This window comes from Salvelinus alpinus, chromosome 20 (genome assembly GCF_045679555.1).
Source record: "Salvelinus alpinus chromosome 20, SLU_Salpinus.1, whole genome shotgun sequence".
In the NCBI taxonomy this organism is placed as follows: Eukaryota; Metazoa; Chordata; class Actinopteri; order Salmoniformes; family Salmonidae; genus Salvelinus; species Salvelinus alpinus.
Genome location: NC_092105.1, coordinates 28,365,209 through 28,385,300, shown reverse-complemented (window position 1 = coordinate 28,385,300; position 20,092 = coordinate 28,365,209). Strand labels below are relative to the sequence as shown.

The 20,092-nt window shown below is 40.9% G+C and overlaps 1 protein-coding gene across 1 annotated transcript in view; it reads right to left on the bottom strand.

Annotated features, from left to right (window-relative positions):
• LOC139546639 (titin-like) overlaps nucleotides 1-20,092 on the bottom strand; it is a 185,365-nt gene that overhangs the window by 97,116 nt on the left and 68,157 nt on the right. Inside the window, exons 94-112 of the mRNA XM_071355254.1 lie at nucleotides 18,112-18,167; nucleotides 17,815-18,024; nucleotides 17,035-17,232; nucleotides 16,641-16,944; nucleotides 16,129-16,391; nucleotides 15,915-16,002; nucleotides 15,300-15,596; nucleotides 15,017-15,088; nucleotides 14,841-14,909; nucleotides 14,100-14,135; nucleotides 12,320-13,819; nucleotides 11,759-11,815; nucleotides 2,437-2,832; nucleotides 1,793-2,062; nucleotides 1,412-1,687; nucleotides 1,174-1,313; nucleotides 921-1,047; nucleotides 560-829; nucleotides 144-410 (exon numbers count right to left, since the gene is read on the bottom strand). Coding sequence (XP_071211355.1) covers nucleotides 144-410; nucleotides 560-829; nucleotides 921-1,047; nucleotides 1,174-1,313; nucleotides 1,412-1,687; nucleotides 1,793-2,062; nucleotides 2,437-2,832; nucleotides 11,759-11,815; nucleotides 12,320-13,819; nucleotides 14,100-14,135; nucleotides 14,841-14,909; nucleotides 15,017-15,088; nucleotides 15,300-15,596; nucleotides 15,915-16,002; nucleotides 16,129-16,391; nucleotides 16,641-16,944; nucleotides 17,035-17,232; nucleotides 17,815-18,024; nucleotides 18,112-18,167 — 4,896 coding nt within the window. The remainder of the gene's footprint in view (nucleotides 1-143; nucleotides 411-559; nucleotides 830-920; nucleotides 1,048-1,173; nucleotides 1,314-1,411; nucleotides 1,688-1,792; nucleotides 2,063-2,436; nucleotides 2,833-11,758; nucleotides 11,816-12,319; nucleotides 13,820-14,099; nucleotides 14,136-14,840; nucleotides 14,910-15,016; nucleotides 15,089-15,299; nucleotides 15,597-15,914; nucleotides 16,003-16,128; nucleotides 16,392-16,640; nucleotides 16,945-17,034; nucleotides 17,233-17,814; nucleotides 18,025-18,111; nucleotides 18,168-20,092) is intronic.

Sequence of the window (20,092 nt, the reverse complement as noted above, 5' to 3'; positions counted from 1 at the left end):
AACATGGAAAAGTCATCAGGAGGATATGTGTTTTATATTCTGCATTTATGTAATGTAGCATGGTGCAAATCCGTAAATGAGTTCAAGGATTTCAATCACAACAAAGAAACAAACAATAAATAAAGGAACAAAGCAGGGGTTACCTATCACCGTCAGGTTTGCCATTGAGGGAATTCCTTTAGCCTCTGCCTTAATCTGGCAGATATCATCTAGAGTCAACTCCTTGATTTCTAGTGTATGTTTCTTTCCACGACTATAGATGAGCACGGTTCGGCTCACATGGAGTTTGGTTTCATTTTTGTACCATGTCACAGGTACATTCTCATGAGAGAGCTCAAGCTCAAACCGAGCAGTGTTACCTTCCTTCTCAATTTGGTCCTGAAGTGGCAATTCAAATTTGAGCCTCATACCTATATGTTAGATGAGTGCATATTGGACTTAGTTACAAGAAATTCCAACTAGGAAATTAATTAATGAATCACAGGGAACAACTTTTGATGATAGCAAACGAAAACCACTCAAAGGACATCAAATCTAATAACAATGGTTCCACACTTACCCTCCACAGTGAGTGTAGCAGTTGACTTTTTGCCCGAGGCTTCAATACTGTAAATTCCCTCATCATCAAACTCACAATTGTTAATGACCAACATGTGTTTTTTTCCATCATTGATAATTTCATATTTTTTGTCTGATGTACCAATGGTGTCAGAACCCTTAAACCACATGACTTTAGGCACATCCTTTGTGATAGTACACTCAAACATAGCCTGTTTCTTTTCAGGTACAGACACGTCCTTCAAGGGGACTGTGAAGTCCATTTCCAGTTCTGGGAGATACAAATAATGATCTCTTTATCAATACATGCATAACATCATCGATACATACATACATAATTTGTTCTTGGAACTACTGCTTACCCTTGACTGTGAGCACAGCACTAGTGACAGCATTCAGAGCTGTGTAAGACACTTCACCAGACGCGTCCAGTGGAACACTTTTCAGAGTTAGGAAACGTTTCTTGCCCTCCATTTTGATCTCACATGTCTAAAAAATAAATGTAAAAAAAGTTAAACAGATATCGAAGACTGGTCAACATTTAAAACAGTTTTTCTGAAAGTTTAGGTTACGGTTACTGTCTGGGGAGATATTTCAGTCAAATACAAGTCTTACCGGTGATCTTGTTAAGACCTGCCCTCTATGTTTCCATTCTCCAGGCACATCCTCTTCAGATATCTCCGTTTCAAATGTAACATCCTCTTTCTCGACCACCTCACAACTGGAGAGAGGCTTCAAGATCTGAGCTTCACGTTCTGTAAAAATATCAAAAGTATATAATAAGCATTCACTTCATGTAGGTAGCCTTCCTTGATTCAACAACATACAAGATATGTGTGATTGTGCAACCAACCTCCAAGAGTCAGTTTAGCTGTGTATCTGTGACCTTCAACTTCCATGGCATATTCTCCGATATCGTCGGGCTGTGCATTCTTTATTGTGAGAGTCAAGACTTTTCCTTCTTTCTTGACCTCAGTCTTGTCAGTAGGATCATTAGTAATCTCATCGTTGCCTTTGAAAAACTTCCAGTTGGGTGTTTCTTTGAAGAGCTCACACTTGAAAGTGGCATTGGCCTTGGGTTTCACATGCTGATCTCTCAATGGTTTCACCAACCAGTCTCTGATAATTTCTGTAAAATTAAGATGTAATCAGTTTTCGTACGTAGATGAACAGATTGAGTATATTTATATTGTTGGTAGGTGTCAACAATTTATTTAGGAAATTATCTACAAACCAATGATTTTGACAGTTGTTTTGGTCCTGATGAGTTCACACTCGCATGCGTAGATTCCAGCGTCGTCATCGCCCGTGTTCTGGATCGTAACGGCGTGTTGCATTCCAATGACGTTGATGGCCACCTTTCCAGGGATTACTTTGAGGACCTTACCACTCTTCATCCAGGTCACTTCTCTCTCCTTGTTCAACTCACAGGTCAGGTACATAGGCTGCCCCTTCAGGACTGACGTCTCCTCATCCAGCTCCTTCACCCACTTCACGGGCAGTTCTGAATGCGTAAGTATTGGGTTAGTATTAGGTCGTTATTTACATACAAGTTATTTGCATCAAAATGTAAAGGTAAAATGCATCAACCCATATCAATAATACATACATGTAATAATCAGTGCAACTTAAATCTGACATAGAAGCTACATAGATTAAGGAATACTTTATCAAAAAAGGGAGTACTTTCCATAAAGTTGTGTAGTTATACGGTATACATTTTTATAAAACAATATAAAACAAAACATTAAGTAAAACATTTTTATTTAAGCTACATTACCTGTAAATGAATTGTGATCAGCTTTTCAGTGGTTTACATGATTTTGTTAAAAAAATAAGATTCTTATAAATACATAAATTCATAATAATCTGAAATACCTTCAACAATGAGTTTAGCAGTCGTTGTCTTTTCCTTGTTGCCCAGCTTGGCCACACAGGTATATTCTCCAGTGTCAGAAAGTTGGACGTCAATAATGGCTAGTCTGCGATCTTTGCCATCAGAGGTGAATTTGTGTTTTGGACTCTCTCTTAGGTTGCTGTCATCTTTCATCCATGTAGTTACAGCAGTAGAAGGTGAAACCTCACACTCAAACGTAGCAGAAGCACCAACAGCGTCACCTTCTTGTAACACTATGTCTTTGAGCGGTTTCGTGAACTTCAGTGGAACTGCTTTAAGCTGGAATCCGAAAGGATTAGCATCGGGTGGTTTGTCTCCTCCACCACCGGGTTTCAGTCCTCTACCCCTGCCTTCACCAGGGGATGGGGTTTTGCCTGCTACAATTCAGACACAATTACACAGATTAGATGTTTAGCCTGTTTACATTAGTTAAAGTGTCGATATGTAATGTTTTGGGCAAACTTACCAAATTCACATAGAAATGTGAGTTATAGATCTATCATTCTACTTGAAAGCAAGTCTAAGAAGCTGTAGATCTGTTCTATGTGCACTATTTCTATGCTTCCCTTCCTAAGTTTTGTTTTTGCGTCTTTTACTTTTGGTTTTGTACACCAGCTTCAAACAGCTGAAACAACAATATTTTTGGTTATGGAAACTACATTTCATGGTGGTTTAGATGGTACAATGATTCTCTACACTATACTATCTTATTTTGTCACATAAACTGACATTAGGCGAACTATTAGAGTTTTAGCAATCAAGAAATGGAGGAGCGATTTCTGCATAGTGCAACTTTAAAAGTGTTCAAATGTTCAAACTAATACATTTGTAACACTTACAATGTTAACACTTACAGTGTTAAACTAGAAAAATACTTTTCCTAATAGAAAATGTGAGTGCAAAGGTACAGCATTTTTATGGTAGTGGAAGAAGTTTAGAAGTTTACATTTTTAGATGCTACTGGCTTGTGTTGAAAAATGTATGCTAGTGAAGTAGAATTAGGCTAGTGACTATCAGAGAAATAGTAGTGAGATAGTACCCTTTATAAAACAGGGAGTTTGTATCCTGAATGCTGTTTGGTTGATAGGTGCTTGTTATTCAAGATAATACATGATAAATGCCTGTTAACAGTCCCATTTGAATTATCACTGCACTTGGGGGGCTCCCGAGTCGCGCAACGGTCTAAGAAACTGCATCTCAGTGCTAGAGGTGTCATTACAGACCCTGGTTTGATTCCATGCTGTAACACAACCAGGTGTGTTTGGGAGTCCCATAGTGCAGCGCACAATTGGCCCGGTGTCATCCGGGTTAGGGTTTGGCCGTCATTGTAAATAATAATTTGCCTAGTTAAATAAAGGTTATTAATTTTATATATAAATAATAATACAAATAATAAAAAAATCCACTGCCCCCCAGTGACTCGGATTCGACCATTAGTGACTTGGACATGGACTCGACCAGCAGTCTCTCATTACTTAATTCAACATGCTGCTACATGCAGCAAATGTTAGATAGTTACTGTATTAACTGCAGTAAGACAGCTTCCTCATTATGAATAATGAAATTAGTTGGCTAGCTAGCAAGGGAATGTTAGCCAGCCTGCATAACTAAAATCTTAGAAAAAAGGGTTCCAGAAGGATTCTTTGGCTGTCCCTATAGGAGAAAACGTTTTGGTTCCAGGTGGAACCCTTTTGGGTTCCAGGTAGAACCATCTGTGTAAAGGGTTCTACATTGAACTCAAAAGGGTTCTACCTGGAACCAAAAAGGGTTCTTCAAAAGGTTCTCCTATGGGGACAGCCGAAGAACCCTTTTAAGTTCTAGATTGCACCTTTTTTTCTAAGACTGTAGCAACCAAAGAAAGTTTAGTTACTTAAATAGATGTATTTCTGGACTGGTAGAATACATTTCCATTATATTATTTGAAAAGCAGAGAAAGAGACAAAAGATTTCATACACTCCTAGTTTTTGTCTAACTTGTTGGGAAAGAGGTCAAAATATCAGATTTTAAAAGTTAAGAGAAAAAGTAGTTGACAAGGTTAGTAAAACAGCTTTATCTCTGGATTGGTAGAAGATACAGTATACAGTGCGGGTATAGCCTACACCTACTTCCGGCGCCGACCGAGATGGCCGCCTCGCTTCGCGTTCCTAGGAAACTATGCAGTATTTTGTTTTTTTTATGTGTTATTCCTTACATTGGTACCCCAGGTAATCTTAGGTTTCATTACATACAGTCGGGAGGAACTACTGAATATAAGAGCAACGTCAACTCACCATCGTTACAACCAGGAATATGACTCTCCCGAAGCGGATCCTGTGTTTTGCCTTCCACCCAATACAATGGATCTGATCCCAGCCGGTGACCCTAAACAACGACGCCGTAAAAGGGGCAAACGAAGCGGTCTCCTGGTCAGGCTTCGGAGACGGGCACATCGCGCTCCACTCCCTAGCATACTACTCGCCAATGTCCAGTCTCTTGACAATAAGGTTGATGAAATCCGAGCACGGGTAACATTCCAGAGAGACATCAGGGATTGTAACGTTCTTTGCTTCATGGAAACATGGCTCACTCGAGAGACGCTAACGGAGTCGGTGCAGCCAGCTGGTTTCTTCACGCATCGCGCCGACAGAAACAAACATCTTTCTGGTAAGAAGAGGGGCGGGGGTGTATGCCTTATGATCAACGAGACGTGGTGTGATCATAACAACATACAGGAACTCAAGTCATTCTGTTCACCAGATTTAGAATTACTCACAATCAAATGTCGACCGCATTATCTACCAAGGGAATTCTCTTCGATTATAATCACAGCCGTATATATTCCCCCCCAAGCAGACACATCGATGGCCCTGAACGAACTTTATCTGACTCTTTGTAAACTGGAAACCACACACCCTGAGGCTGCATTCATCGTAGCTGGGGATTTTAACAAGGCTAATCTGAAAACAAAACTCCCTAAATTCTATCAGCATATTGATTGTGCTACCAGGGCTGGTAAAACCTTGGATCATTGTTATACTAACTTCCGCGACGCATATAAGGCCCTCCCCCGCCCTCCTTTAGGAAAAGCTGACCACGACTCCATTTTGTTGCTTCCATCCTACAAACAGAAACTAAAACAGCAAGCTCCCGCGCTCAGGTCTGTTCAACGCTGGTCCGACCAATCTGATTCCACGCTTCAAGACTGCTTCGATCACGTGGATTGGGATATGTTCCGCATTGCGTCCAACAACAACATTGACGAATACGCTGATTCGGTGAGCGAGTTCATTAGAAAGTGCATTGACGATGTCGTACCCACAGCAACGATTAAAACATTCCCAAACCAGAAACCGTGGATTGATGGCACCATTCGCGTGAAACTGAAAGCGCGAACCACTGCTTTTAACCAGGGCAAGGTGACCGGAAACATGACCGAATACAAACAGTGTAGCTGTTCCCTCCGCAAGGCAATCAAACAAGCTAAGTCCCAGTATAGAGACAAAGTAGATTCGCAATTCAACAGCTCAGACACAAGAGGTATGTGGCAGGGTCTACAGTCAATCACGGATTACAAAAAGAAAACCAGCCCCGTCGCGGACCAGGATGTCTTGCTCCCAGACAGACTAAATAACTTTTTTGCTCGCTTTGAGGACAATACAGTGCCACTGACACGGCCCGCTACCAAAACCTGCGGGCTCTCCTTCACTGCAGCCGAGATGAGTAAAACATTATTTTTTTTTATTTTTTTTATTTTTTCAAATATTTTTTATTGAACACACACAAGAATGGTGTATAGGTATAAAAGACAGGTATACAATTCTTATCTAAACATAAAAGAGCAGACAGAAACAAAAAGACCCAGAGTTCTGGGTACAAAATAAATATTACAAAACAAGACATACAGAACAAGGACAGGTAGAAAGAAAGAGGGTAGGTGTCACCCCCCACTTATTCCCCCCCTTTATCCCTCCCCCACTTCTTCCCCCCCTTTATCCCTTCCCCTTGTTCCCCTCCCGACTGCTCGGGTGGCGGTGCCAGCACATGCTGCCCAAAGGTGGATTAAAATATTACAATTGAGAGTGCGTTAAAAAGTACCAATTCACAGCGCCGAATGGTCCAAGTAAGAGAGGAAAGGCTGCCAGATTTGATCAAATGTTGATGGTTTATTGTTCAGAATATATCTAATTCTTTCTAAGTGTACAGTGTTTGCCAATTCGCTGAGCCATAATTTGGTAGTGGGCGCTTCCCTCTTTTTCCAAAACAACAAGATTAGTTTTTTTTGCCGAAATGAGACTGTAAGAGATGAGTTGTTTTTGAGGGTTGGTTAATCCGTTTAGGGAATCAGACACTCCCAGGATTATCAGAAGCGGGTCTGGGTCAATTGAAGTCTCCAGAACTTCAGAGAGGATCCTAAAAATTCCACACCAGTAACCATACAAGCTAGAGCATAGGGCAAAGCAGTGGAGTAGTGTACCCTGTGCAGCCTGACATTTATCACACATAGGGGATGTATCAGGAAATATCCTATGCAGTTTGGTTTTGGAATAGTGTAATCTGTGTAATACCTTGAATTGTATGAGACGATGTCTGGAGTTAATGGAGCAGGTGTGGATATACTCCAAGCTATCTTCCCAGTCTGCCACCGAAATGTCAGTCCCTAGTTCTTCCTCCCATTTTGCCTTAATGGCATCTGTAGAAGGTGTGCTAACAGATTGAAAAGCATCATATAAACGAGATATCAGTTTGTCTGAGGTGGGGGATGTTTTTATGCATCCGTCAAACATGGAAGGCTTAGCGTTCCCAAATGTTGGGAGGTGTTTTCTAACATAGTCTCTGATTTGTAGGTATCTGAAAAAGTTACTTCTGGGAAGTTTATAAGTTTCCCTCAGCAACTCAAAGGAAGCAAAGGTCCCTTCTATATATAAATCCCCTATGGTACTTATCCCCAATTCTCCCCATTGCTCAAAGGTGTTATCAAGGTTAGAGGGGGCAAAGGAGGGGTTCCTGGCAACAGGGAGCATGAATGACATTGGTCTAAGCTCAAAGTGGGTTTTAATTTGCTTCCAGATTCGGACTGTGCTATGTATAATAGGATTGTTACGATAAAGTGACCTCTCCAGATTGACAGGCGACAAAATCACAGCACCAATAGAGAAGGGGTGACACTCCTCCCGCTCCATACTAAGCCAGCTGGGTGACGGACGCGCGTCAAAAACGTAACAGCGCGGAGGTTAGCAGCCCAGTAATAAAATATAAAATTTGGGAGAGACAATCCTCCTTCCATTTTGGATTTGCAGAGGTGTTTTTTACCTATCCTGTGTGTTTTATAATCCCAGATGAAAGGATTGATAATTGAGTCCAGTTGTTTATGAAAGGATTTAGGTATGAATACTGGGATGTTCTGGTATAGGTAGAGCAGTTGTGGGAGGAAGACCATTTTAATGGCATTAATTCTTCCGAGCAGAGAAATTGGGAGAGTTCTCCAAAATTGTATGTTTGTCTTGAGTTTTTGCATCAGAGAGGGGAAATTCTCTTTAAATAGTAAGGAGTATTGTTTGGTAACTACAATTCCTAGATAGGTACATTTTTCTGAAGATAACTTAACTGGAAGATGTTCTAGCCAGGAGGTGTTTTGTAACCGTATGGGCATTAATTCACTCTTGTTCCAATTTATTCTGTATCCCGAGAAGGTACCAAACAAATTAATCACATCAAGAATAGCTGGAATACTAGCTTGGGGTTCTGTTACATAGAGGAGAATGTCATCTGCGTATAGGGAAATCTTATTTAGAGTATCTTTAGTATTATAGCCGTGTATTGCTGCATCAGATCTAATCGCCTGAGCGAGAGGTTCAATGATTAGGGCGAAGAGCATAGGCGACAGCGCACAACCCTGCCTTGTCCCTCTGTAAAGGTTAAATCGGGGCGACAATGATTGGTTAGTGAGTATTCTCGCACAGGGGTTCCTATATAAAAGCTGGATCCAATTTATGAACCCATCTCCAATATTACATTTCTGTAGGACTTTGAATAGATAGGACCACTCAACTTGGTCAAAAGCCTTCTCGGCGTCAAGAGATATAACGGCAAGGTCCACGTTTGGTAACCTCTGAGAATACATAATGTTGAAGAGGCGCCTGAGATTGAAGAATGAGTTTCTGTTCGGGATAAAGCCGGTCTGGTCCGAATGGACCAATTTGCCAATTAAAGTGCTAAGCCTGTGAGCCAGGGTTTTTGCTAAAATCTTTTGGTCTGTATTAAGGAGGGATATTGGTCTGTATGACCCTACCTCTTCCGGATCTTTACCCTTCTTATGTATAACTGTAATGAATGCTTCATCCAAAGTAGATGGGAGAGCTCCATCCTTCTTGGCCTGAACCAACATTTTGTGCAGGTAGGGAGAGAGCATGTTGCTGAATGTTTTATAGAATTCACTAGGGTATCCATCTGGGCCCGGGGTCTTGCCACTCTTTAGAGATTTAATTGTTTCTCGAATTTCTTCAAGAGATATTTCCTTATTCAGGAAGTTAGAATCTTCCTGGTTCAGGGCAGGAAGATTACAGTCCTCTAGTGAGTAAAACATTTAAACGTGTTAACCCTCGCAAGGCTGCAGGCCCAGACGGCATTCCCAGCCGCGTCCTCAGAGCATGCGCAGACCAGCTGGCTGGTGTGTTTAAGGACATATTCAATCAATCCTTATCCCAGTCTGCTGTTCCCACATGCTTCAAGAGGGCCACCATTGTTCCTGTTCCCAAGAAAGCTAAGGTAACTGAGCTAAACGACTACCGCCCCGTAGCACTCACTTCCGTCATCATGAAGTGCTTTGAGAGACTAGTCAAGGACCATATCACCTCCACCCTACCTGACACCCTAGACCCACTCCAATTTGCTTACCGACCCAATAGGTCCACAGACGACGCAATCGCAACCACACTGCACACTGCCCTAACCCATCTGGACAAGAGGAATACCTATGTGAGAATGCTGTTCATCGACTACAGCTCAGCATTTAACACCATAGTACCCTCCGAACTCGTCATCAAGCTCGAGACCCTGGGTCTCGACCCCGCCCTGTGCAACTGGGTCCTGGACTTCCTGACGGGCCGCCCCCATGTGGTGAGGGTAGGTAACAACATCTCCACCCCGCTGATCCTCAACACTGGGGCCCCACAAGGGTGCGTTCTGAGCCCTCTCCTGTACTCCCTGGTCACCCACGACTGCGTGGCCATGCACGCCTCCAACTCAATCATCAAGTTTGCGGACGACACTACAGTGGTAGGCTTGATTACCAACAACGACGAGACGGCCTACAGGGAGGAGGTGAGGGCCCTCGGAGTGTGGTGTCAGGAAAATAACCTCACACTCAACGTCAACAAAACAAAGGAGATGATTGTGGACTTCAGGAAACAGCAGAGGGAGCACCCCCCTATCCACATCGACGGGACAGTAGTGGAGAAGGTGGAAAGTTTTAAGTTCCTCGGTGTACACATCACTGACAAACTGAATTGGTCCACCCACACAGACAGCGTTGTGAAGAAGGCGCAGCAGCGCCTCTTCAACCTCAGGAGGCTGAAGAAATTCGGCTTGTCACCAAAAGCACTCACAAACTTCTACAGATGCACAATCGAGAGCATCCTGTCGGGCTGTATCACCGCCTGGTACGGCAACTGCTCCGCCCACAACCGTAAGGCTCTCCAGAGGGTAGTGAGGTCTGCACAATGCATCACCGGGGGCAAACTACCTGCCCTCCAGGACACCTACACCACCCGATGTCACAGGAAGGCCATAAAGATCATCAAGGACAACAACCACCCGAGCCACTACCTGTTCACCCCGCTATCATCCAGAAGGCGAGGTCAGTACAGGTGCATCAAAGCAGGGACCGAGAGACTGAAAAACAGCTTCTATCTCAAGGCCATCAGACTGTTAAACAGCCACCACTAACATTTAGTGGCCGCTGCCAACATACTGACTCAACTCCAGCCAATTTAATAATGGGAATTGATGGAAATTATGTAAAAATGTATCACTAGCCACTTTAAACAATGCCACTTAATATAATGTTTACATACCCTACATTACTCATCTCATATGTATATGTATATACTGTACTGTATATCATCCACTGCATCTTGCCATCTTTATGTAATACATGTATCACTAGCCACTTTAAACTATGCCACTTTATGTTTACATACCCTACATTACTCATCTCATATGTATAGACTGTACACTATACCATCTACTGCATCTTGCCTATGCCGTTCTGTACCATCATTCATTCATATATATTTATGTACATATTCTTTATCCCTTTACACTTGTGTGTATAAGGTAGTAGTTGTGGAATTGTTAGGTTAGATTACTTGTTGGTTATTACTGCATTGTCTGAACTAGAAGCACAAGCATTCCGCTACACTCGCATTAACATCTGCTAACCATGTGTATGTGACAAATACATTTGATTTGATTTGATTACATGATGAGATTATTATGGAAAAAAGAGTGAGATAATTTGTATTTGTCAATCAGCAGCCAAGCATCGATCATCATGTCACCAGAATAAGACCCTGGATATTTACTGGAAAGGAGCATTAAGCTCATCATCTTGCACATTCACCACCCTTTGAAGTTAATGATAACTTATTTCATCTGTAGCCTAATAGACTGCATGATTTCCCCAGTCATAGTTGGAGGACCACACAACATGTCATCGTGTGACAATACGATGGTTATTATAATCAATATTTGCGCATAAAATAGTTCCACCGCCAATTCTCACATAATTAATTTTCCCAAAGATCCCACATTGCCTAATGTATTTTGTTTTGTCAACATTTGGAAAGTAGCGACAAATTTGCTTTTTCATCAGGCCTGTTGTAACATTTTTTATCCGACATGTACTTCACTCGCATAAAAAGGTTGGGCGGAAACCTGGTTATAGACTAAGTTTTGTCTAACTTGTTAGGAAAGTGGTCAAAGTAGCTGATTTGTATCAAAAGCAAGTGTTGACAGTGGATAGAATGTTGGATGTCATTGCTGAATTATGGGAAGTTTTTAATGTTGAAGACATCCCATTGAAGTGGATGGAGGCTTTGGGGAGGACTAAAAGGTTAATAGTTTAAAAAGTATAAATTATATTAAAAAGCTGTTGACAAGCAATTTAAGTTGAATCATCCTGCCCGTTTTAAAGTTCGAACAGTGCTTATTGTTGGTTATTATATAACTATTCAAAATAAGTTAGTGAGAACATTGAGAGTAGAGTGTGCTGACGCTGCACTCTAAAACAAAAAATATTTTCACATGGATGTAACCAGTCTTACCTTTGAGGCCTCTACCTCTACCTCTGCCTGTGCCTGCTTCTTCTGCTGGCTTTCCATCTGTTTAAGATATTTAAAATGACTATACCGTAAAGACAGATAACATTCAAATCCCTTATAAATATTTTACTCAGAATTGTACATACAATATGGAGAGATAAATAAAGATGAAGGGTGATGATGGGAACAAATTAACAATGGATGATGGGAGATGGGTATATAATACACAATGTCAAACACCATGTGGAATAACAGCATGCCAAACATGTGCTTTTTACATGGATTGACAGACAATTAATAGAAACATGGAGACTCACATGGAGAAACAACACAAAATGATGACAAACAACACATAGAACATAAAAACATTAAGACGGAAATGGATGAAGATTATTTAGGATGAAATACTTTTTCTGACGAAAATGATCGACATGAAGAAACAATACGAAATTATGAAAAACATTAACATGTAGAAAATGAAAACATTCAGATGAAAATGGGTGGAGATTATTTGGGGTTAAGGACTTTTTCTTCAACGGTGATTCGCTCCAGCCTTCATCTCACCTCGTCTTGGCATTCCAAGTGCATCACCTTCCTCTCCCAAATCTTCTGTGGATCCAGGACTATCACGAGGGGCAAGTTCCCATCCCCAACCTTCACTGTCAGATTCCTCCTCAACATCTGGCTCCTCCTCAAATACTTCCTCCTCCAGTTGAGTCGAGATCTTTCGTAACTGTACAGCTTTAGGGGAAAGCTCTTTCATTGCCAGCACCTTCTTCAGTGGTGCTCCATCAGTTTCCTCTTGTGGTGATTTCTTTGGAACTTTTTTGAGGGTAACACCTTCAAATGAATCTTTTGGTGAAACTTCTTTGGGTAGCTTTTTGGTCCTTTCTGCACTGGGCTTCCTCTCCATAGTAATTTTTTCTATTTCTTTTGGCTTTGGTTTTTCAACCTTAGGTGAAGGAGTCTTTTTCAGTTCTACCATTTTCTTAAGTGTCTCTTCATGCTTTGAGGGTTTATCTTTTTCTTTGTCCTCTTGTTCCTTTGGCACCTGCTCAACCTTTTTTAACTGTACTGGCTCTTCCTCTTTAGGACTCTTTTCCATTTTCTTTACGGGTGCTGTCTTTGGAGGACTTGGCTTTTGTTGAAGGATTTTTTGAGCATCTTTCTTCTTCTCAGGCTCCTTCTCAGGCTTCACAGCTTCAGTGTCAGCTTTAGGTGACTTTGAAAATGGCTTCAATTTAACATCTTCCTTCTCTTGCTCCTGTGTTGGAATCCTTTTCACCTTTGTCAGTGGTTTGTCCGAATCCTGGACTTGTTCATCTTCAGGAACTTTGGTCACTGGTTTTAATTCGACTGCCTGTGACTCTTCTTTAGCACTAGGAACTCTATCAGCTTTCTTATGATCAACAGGTTCTTTGATGTCTTCATCTCTTGATGGTCTCTCACCTCTTTTGAAAGCCCCAGATTCCTTATCTTTGTACTTGTCCTTCTCTGGCTCAACGGTTCCTGCTTTAGGAGATTTTTGGAACGGTTTTAACTTCACAGTTTCTTCTCCTTTTTCATCTGATGGTAATCTGGACACTTTCTTTAGGGCTAAACTGGGGTCTGTTGGTGCCTCTTCTTTCACACCCTTGGGAGTTTTCTTCAAAGTCATTTCGTCCTCTTCTTTTTCAGCTTTGGGGATGGTCTTCCGAGACCATTTGTCCTCAGTTGAGTCTTTTGTTTCAACCTCTTTAGGTGTCTTTACTTTAGCTCCATCAGGTATCTGGCTGATTTTATCTGTCTTGCCGATTTCCTCTGCCTCATATCTTTCATATACTGTTACTTCAACTTCTTCATACACTCTCTCTTCAAAGTCATGGATTGTATGCTTCGTAATTTTCTGAGGAGGTTTCTTTGGTGGCGCTGGCTGATCTTCAAAGGGGACTGAAGGCACTTTCTTCAGTGATATAATCTCCTGTTCTTGCTCCACATCTTTGGATATCCTGGTTGTTTTCTTCAAGGTTGGCAGTACAAGTGTTTCTTCTTTCTCAACATGAATTTTTGCTTTTTGTCGGAGAACTGCAGTAAAGGTTTCATATTACACATAACAGCTCACTTAACAAGATAACAACATTGAAAACATCACATCAAACACTGAGATTTAGCTATACAGCAAACAAGACAACACACAGACAACTCGAACAACCAACAAACAAACAAAATTCAACAAACAAACAAAACTCACAGAAAACAACAATAAAGTAAGAAATTCGACTGTATATTTAAAATATTGAGCTGGATATTTATTTATATGCAAGGAATAGTGAAATTAAAGTGAAAAACAAAGTATTCATCATACCTTTCTTAGCAGGTCCAGGTGCCTGCTTGCCTTCACCTAGTAGGGAAATTAAGGAAAAGTAAACACTGTTTAGTACAAAGATTCACATTCATTTGAAGATATATGGGATACAAGCCTCAATGTATCAAGTACGGTCAGGACATTGAGACGTGATTGAGGGGAGTTGTATAACCAGCCCAATCACTTAAGGAGAATGATTCACTTTTCTCTTTGAATGGTATTGGACATTATCTTGTGGAACCAATCGGGAATTCCAAGGGAATTTCCTCCCGTAACCAATCAAAGATGAAGACGAGTGAAGTAATATTATCAAGTGAAGATATAACAGGGAAACTATGACATGCTCACATTCACTAATGAATTTCAGGATGAGAACTTAGTAAGACATTTAACATGATATGACATTACATACAGAACCACAGCATTGCTAGGAAGGTGGTTAGAGGTCGCACCTACCTCATTTAAATAGTATAACATGCACATAAAACATTATAACGAGACTGGACAAAGAACAGGAATGTTTTTGTGGATCGAAGAGGCAACCATCTTTGTTGAATGAGATTAATGCAAACACGTTTTGGTGACTTGAAAAAAAAACAAGCAAAATATGTTAGCCTCAACCCTCTAGGACTATAATGAGGCTTAAGATAGAATGCTTAGTAGTATTTGGATGGTGTGGTTTTTGAGATATTAGTTTGTCATTTTGTCATTTTACTTTTGTGATTTTTTGTTGTTGAATACCTGTCTCCGTATCATCTTGTTCTTGCACTTGGAAGGCAGGCTTTGTTTCCTGTGTAGTCTTTTTCTTATCTTGAGGAGCTTCAAAAGAATGTTTAAGATTTATATTTGCCCAAGAAACATTCATTCACGAATGTATTTAAAGAACATACATGTTGCAACATTAAACAGACATTTACCTTCAAGAGGACTGACTTTCATTGCAAGTGGCTCAGTGGGCTTTGGAGATGTTTTGCTCTCCTTTAATGGTACTTAAAATAAAATTGTACAATGGTCAAAATCAAGACAGTGCATGTTGGGATAAGCATTAAACCACTGAGAAGAAACATGTCATCAACACACATAGACACATAACAGATAATACGTAATATCCAAAATACATAACACACACAAACATAACAGACAGGATAGCAAGATTTTTAAGATTTAAGATTTGTGTTTCAAGGATTGTCCTTGTTATACCTTTTTGGGCAGCAACATCTTCACTTGACACCACTTCAGCAACAGCCTTCTTCTCTGGTTTAGAGACTTTCTTTACAAGTGGCTCCACTGGCTTTGGAGGCTCAGCAACAGCCTTCTTCTCTGGCTTAGGCTCAGACTTAGGCTCAGGCTTAGACTCTGGCAAAGACACTTTCTTAAGAAGTGGCTCAGCAGGCTTTCGAGGTGACTCCACCTGTTCAGAAATAGCTGTTTTCTCTGGTGCAGGCACTTTCTTTGCAAGAGGCTCAGCAGGCTTTGGAGGTGATTCCTTTGCTGGAACTTGAAATAAAATTATACCATGGTCAAAGTACATTTTGATTTATTTAATTTTACCTTTATTTAACCAGGTAAGTCATTGAGAACACATTCTCTTCACAATAACAACCTGACAAATCAAGATATTACAGATTGCGGTATGCATTGGACCACTGAGAAAGTGTCAGAGAAAGACTATATCAAATGTAAACATAGCACACACAAAGACAGATAAAAACATCAAAAACACATAACATAAGCACAAACATAACACACAAAATATAAAGATTTTAAGAGTGAGGGAAGATTAAAGAATACCATTTCAAGATTTTCTCGTTATACCTTTTTTGGGAACATCTTCTTCAGCATTTGCTGTCTTCTCTGGCGTAGTCTCTGTCTTAGCGACTTTCTTTGCAAGTGGCTCAGTAGGCTTTGGTGGAGATTCTACCTCAGCAATAACCATAGTCTCTGGCTTAGGCACTTTTTTAGGAAGTGGCTCAGTGGGCTTTGGAGGTGATTCCTTCACCTCTTCAGCAAAAGCTGTTTTCTTTGCCACCTTCTCTGGCTTGGTCTCTGGCTTAGACTCTGGTTTAGATAATTTCTTAGCCAGTGGCTCAATCGGCTTAAGAGGTGATTCTTTCACCTCTTCAGCAATAGTTTTCTCTGGCTTAGACTCTGCTAAAGACACTCGCTTTACAAGTGGCTCAGCCGGTTTTGGGGGTGATTCTTTCACCTCCTCAGCAACAACTGTTTTCTCTGGTTTAGGCACTTTCTTTGTAAGTGGTCGAACAGGTTGTAGGGGTGATTCCTTCTCCTTTGCTGGTACTTGAAATAAAGTTATACTATGGTCAAGAACAACATACTACAGAAGTGAACCATCAAGAAAATACAAAGGCAATATGTGATCAAACAGCAAACACATAAGGATAAACAAATAAGGAAGTATCCCAAACACAATTACACAAAATGTACACACAAACAACATACAAACAAACAACAAAAGAAAGCAAGATTTTAAGAGTGACGCAAGAGTGAAGATTTGTATTTCAAGGATTGCCCTTGTTATACCTTTTCGAGTTGCAACATCTTCTTCACTTGAAAGAAACACATCTTCAGTAATAGCCTTCTTCTCTGGCTTCGACTCTGGTTTAGCCACTTTCCTTACAAGTGGCATTGGAGGTGATTCTTCCACCTCCTCAGCAACTACAGTCTTCTCTGGTGTAGTCACTTTCTTTACAATTGGCTCAGGGGGCTGTGGAGGTGAGTCTTTCACCCCTACAGTAACAACAGTCTTCTCTGGTTTAGCCTCAGGTTTAGGTTCAAGCTTAGACTCTGGTTTAGATATAGGCTCTGGTTTAGCCTCTGACTTAGGCTTAAGCTTAATATCTGGTCTAGGCTTTGGCTTAGCCTCTATTTTAGCCTCTAGCTTAGGCTCTGATTTAGGCTTAGTCTCTATTTTAGCCTCTGGCTCAGCCTCTGGTTTTGGTTCAAGCTTAGACTCTGGTTTAGATTTAGGCTCTGGTTTAGCCTCTGGCTTAGGTTTAAGCTTAACATCTGGTTTAGGTTTTTGCTTAGCCTCTATTTTAGCCTCTAGCTTAGGCTCTGATTTAGGTGTAGGCTCTATTTTAGCCTCTGGCTCAGCCTCTGGTTTAGATTCAAGCTTAGACTCTGGTTTAGGCTTAGATTCTGGTTTAGGCTTAGGCTCTGGCATAACCTCTGGTTTAGGCTCTGGCTTAGACTCTATTTTATCCTCTAATTTAGGCTCTGATTTATGCTTAGTGTCTACTTTAGCCTCTGGCTCAGCCTCTTGCTTAGGCTCTGGCTTAGCCTTAGGCTCTGGCTTGGCCTCTAGTTTAGGCTTAGGCTCTGTCTTCAACACCACAGCGGGCTGTGGAGGTGATTCTTTCACCCCCACTTCAGTAACATCCTTCTTCTCTGGTTTAGCCTCAAGCTTAACCTCTGGTTTAGACTCTGGTTTAGGTTTAGGCTCTGGCTTAGCCTCTAGTTTAGGCTCTGATTTAGGCTTAGTGTCTACTTTAGCCTCTGGCTCAGCCTCTTGTTTAGGCTCTGGCTTAGCCTTAGGCTCTGGCTTGGCCTCTAGTTTAGGCTTAGGCTCTGTCTTCAACACCACAGTGGGCTGTGGAGGTGATTCTTTCACCCCTACTTCAGTAACATCCTTCTTCTCTGGTTTAGCCTCTAGCTTAACCTCTGGTTTATACTCTGGTTTAGGGTCTGGTTTGACCTTAGGCTCTGGTTTATCCTCTGGTTTAGGTTTAGGCTCTGTCTTAGCCTCTGTCTTAGCCTCTGGCTTAGGTTCTGGCTTAGGTTCTGGCTTAGGTTCTGACCTAGGTTCTGACTTAGACTCTGGCGTAGACACTTTCTTTACAAGTGCCTCAGCAGGCTTTTCAGCAATAGCTATCTTCTCTGGCTTGGACTTTGGCTTGATTTCTGGCTTAGACTCTGGTTTAGCCATTTTCTTTCCAAATGGCTCAGATTCTTTCACCCCTTCAGCAACAACAGTTTTCTCTAGCTGAGACACTTTCTTTGTAAGTGGTTCAACAGGTTGTGGAGGTGATTCCGTCTTCTCTGCTGGTACTTGAAATGAAATGATACTATGGTCAAGATCAAGATACTACAGATTGGGGTAAGCAGTGGAGCACCAATACAATACCAAAAAAGATGTGATCAAATAGAAAACACAATACAAAAAAGACACAAAACATACACACAAACAACAGAGAAAATTGCAAGAATGACACAAGAGTTGTGGATTTTGACCACTAAGAGGATGTGTTGATATGGGATGGCAAACACTGGAATGAAGCAACTTGATGAATAATACTGGGCAAAAAAAGTTTGATTTCAAACTAAGCATGAAATGGAATTGATGGATGATTTTTCTGACAAGATGATGGGATGAAACATGTTAGATTTACTTAGTATACCTCTTGAAGGCGAGGCTTTTGAAGAAATCTTTTCCTCCTCTTGTGAGTCAAGTGTTTCCTCTTCAGAATGAATTACTTTAACAGGTCTGCCTTTTTCAATCGCCCGTTTCTTAGTTTGGATGTCCTCAACTGTAAAAGGTCTCTCTTCGATGGGCTCCTCTCTCATAGTAAGTGTCTTGTCAGCCCTTTCCTTGGATTCAATTACTTTGGCAGGTTTGTCTTTCTCAACTACCTGTTTCTTAGTTTGGATGACCTCAACTCTAATCTCTTCAGGGGTTTTCTCTCCCGTAGTAAGAGTCTTCTTAAAGGTTTCCTGCTTGGATTGAATGACTTGAGAAGGTTTGCCCTTTTCTATAACCTGTTTCTTTGACTGGATATCCTCATTTGTACGGGGTATCTCTTCACTGAGTTCCTTGCTCATAGTAAGGGTCTTCTTAAAGGTTTCCTGCTTGGATTGAATTACTTTAGAAGGTTTGCCCTTTTCTATAACCTGTTTCTTTGACTGGATATCCTCATTTGTACGGGGTATCTCTTCACTGAGTTCCTTGCTCATAGTAAGGGTCTTTTTAAAGGTTTCCTCCTTGGATTTAATTACTTTGGAAGGTTTGCCTATCTCAACTACTTGTTTCTTTGATTGGAAGTTTTCAACAGTACAAGGTATCTCTTCAGTACCAACTAATCCCTGTCCTTTCTCTTTGGGCAACAGCAATTTTATTGGAGAGATACCTTCTGACAAATGTATTTTGTCCTTTCTTGTATTAACTTGTATATTTGATATTTCTTCAATTACTGATTCTACTCTGATAGAAGATTCTACTGGTTCTTTGCATTCTACTGATTGAGCAATACCTTCTTGGTTAGATCGAATGTCAGTTTCCTTTCTTGCTGTTGGTTTGGGGGAAATAATATCTGTGGCTGCATTTATATTCTCTGAAACATCCATAACAGATGCCTCTTGTTTTGAAACATATTCTTCATGTTCCTGGGGAGATAATTTTCTTGGAGAACTATAATCTGTTTTAACATGAATCTCCTGTCTTCCGCCTGACTCTTCCTTCTTGTCTGATACCCTGGTGGTCATTTCCTTTTTCTTTACAATGTCTGTTTTCTTTTCTTCCACTTTTTTATCTGTGTCTATAGCCTTGCTTTCACCCTTAACTACCTGCTGCATATTAGGAGACTTTTTCATAGATATTTCTTCCCTCATACTAGCACTTCCTTGCTTCATGATGGAAACTTCTTCATATTTTTGGAGTTCAGTGTCCACTTTTTCATAATTTAATACTTCCAAAGATACAGTCTCCTTCTTTATAGGTACACTGTCTTTTGTAGTAACTTTGGCAGCTTTCTGGACAAAATGTTCTTCTGTAGATTGAACTACTTGATGGATAGGTATATCTTCAATTGTAGCCTGTTCTGTCTTTAACTCAACTACATCAACAAAAGGAGTTCCCTTAGTTTTGATGCCTGTACCCTCTTCCTCTCTAGACACTAAACTTGCAGTGTAAACACTGAGAAGTGTTTCTTCTCCTTCTGTGGACGATTCATGAGACTCCCTCTGAAGAGATCGATCCT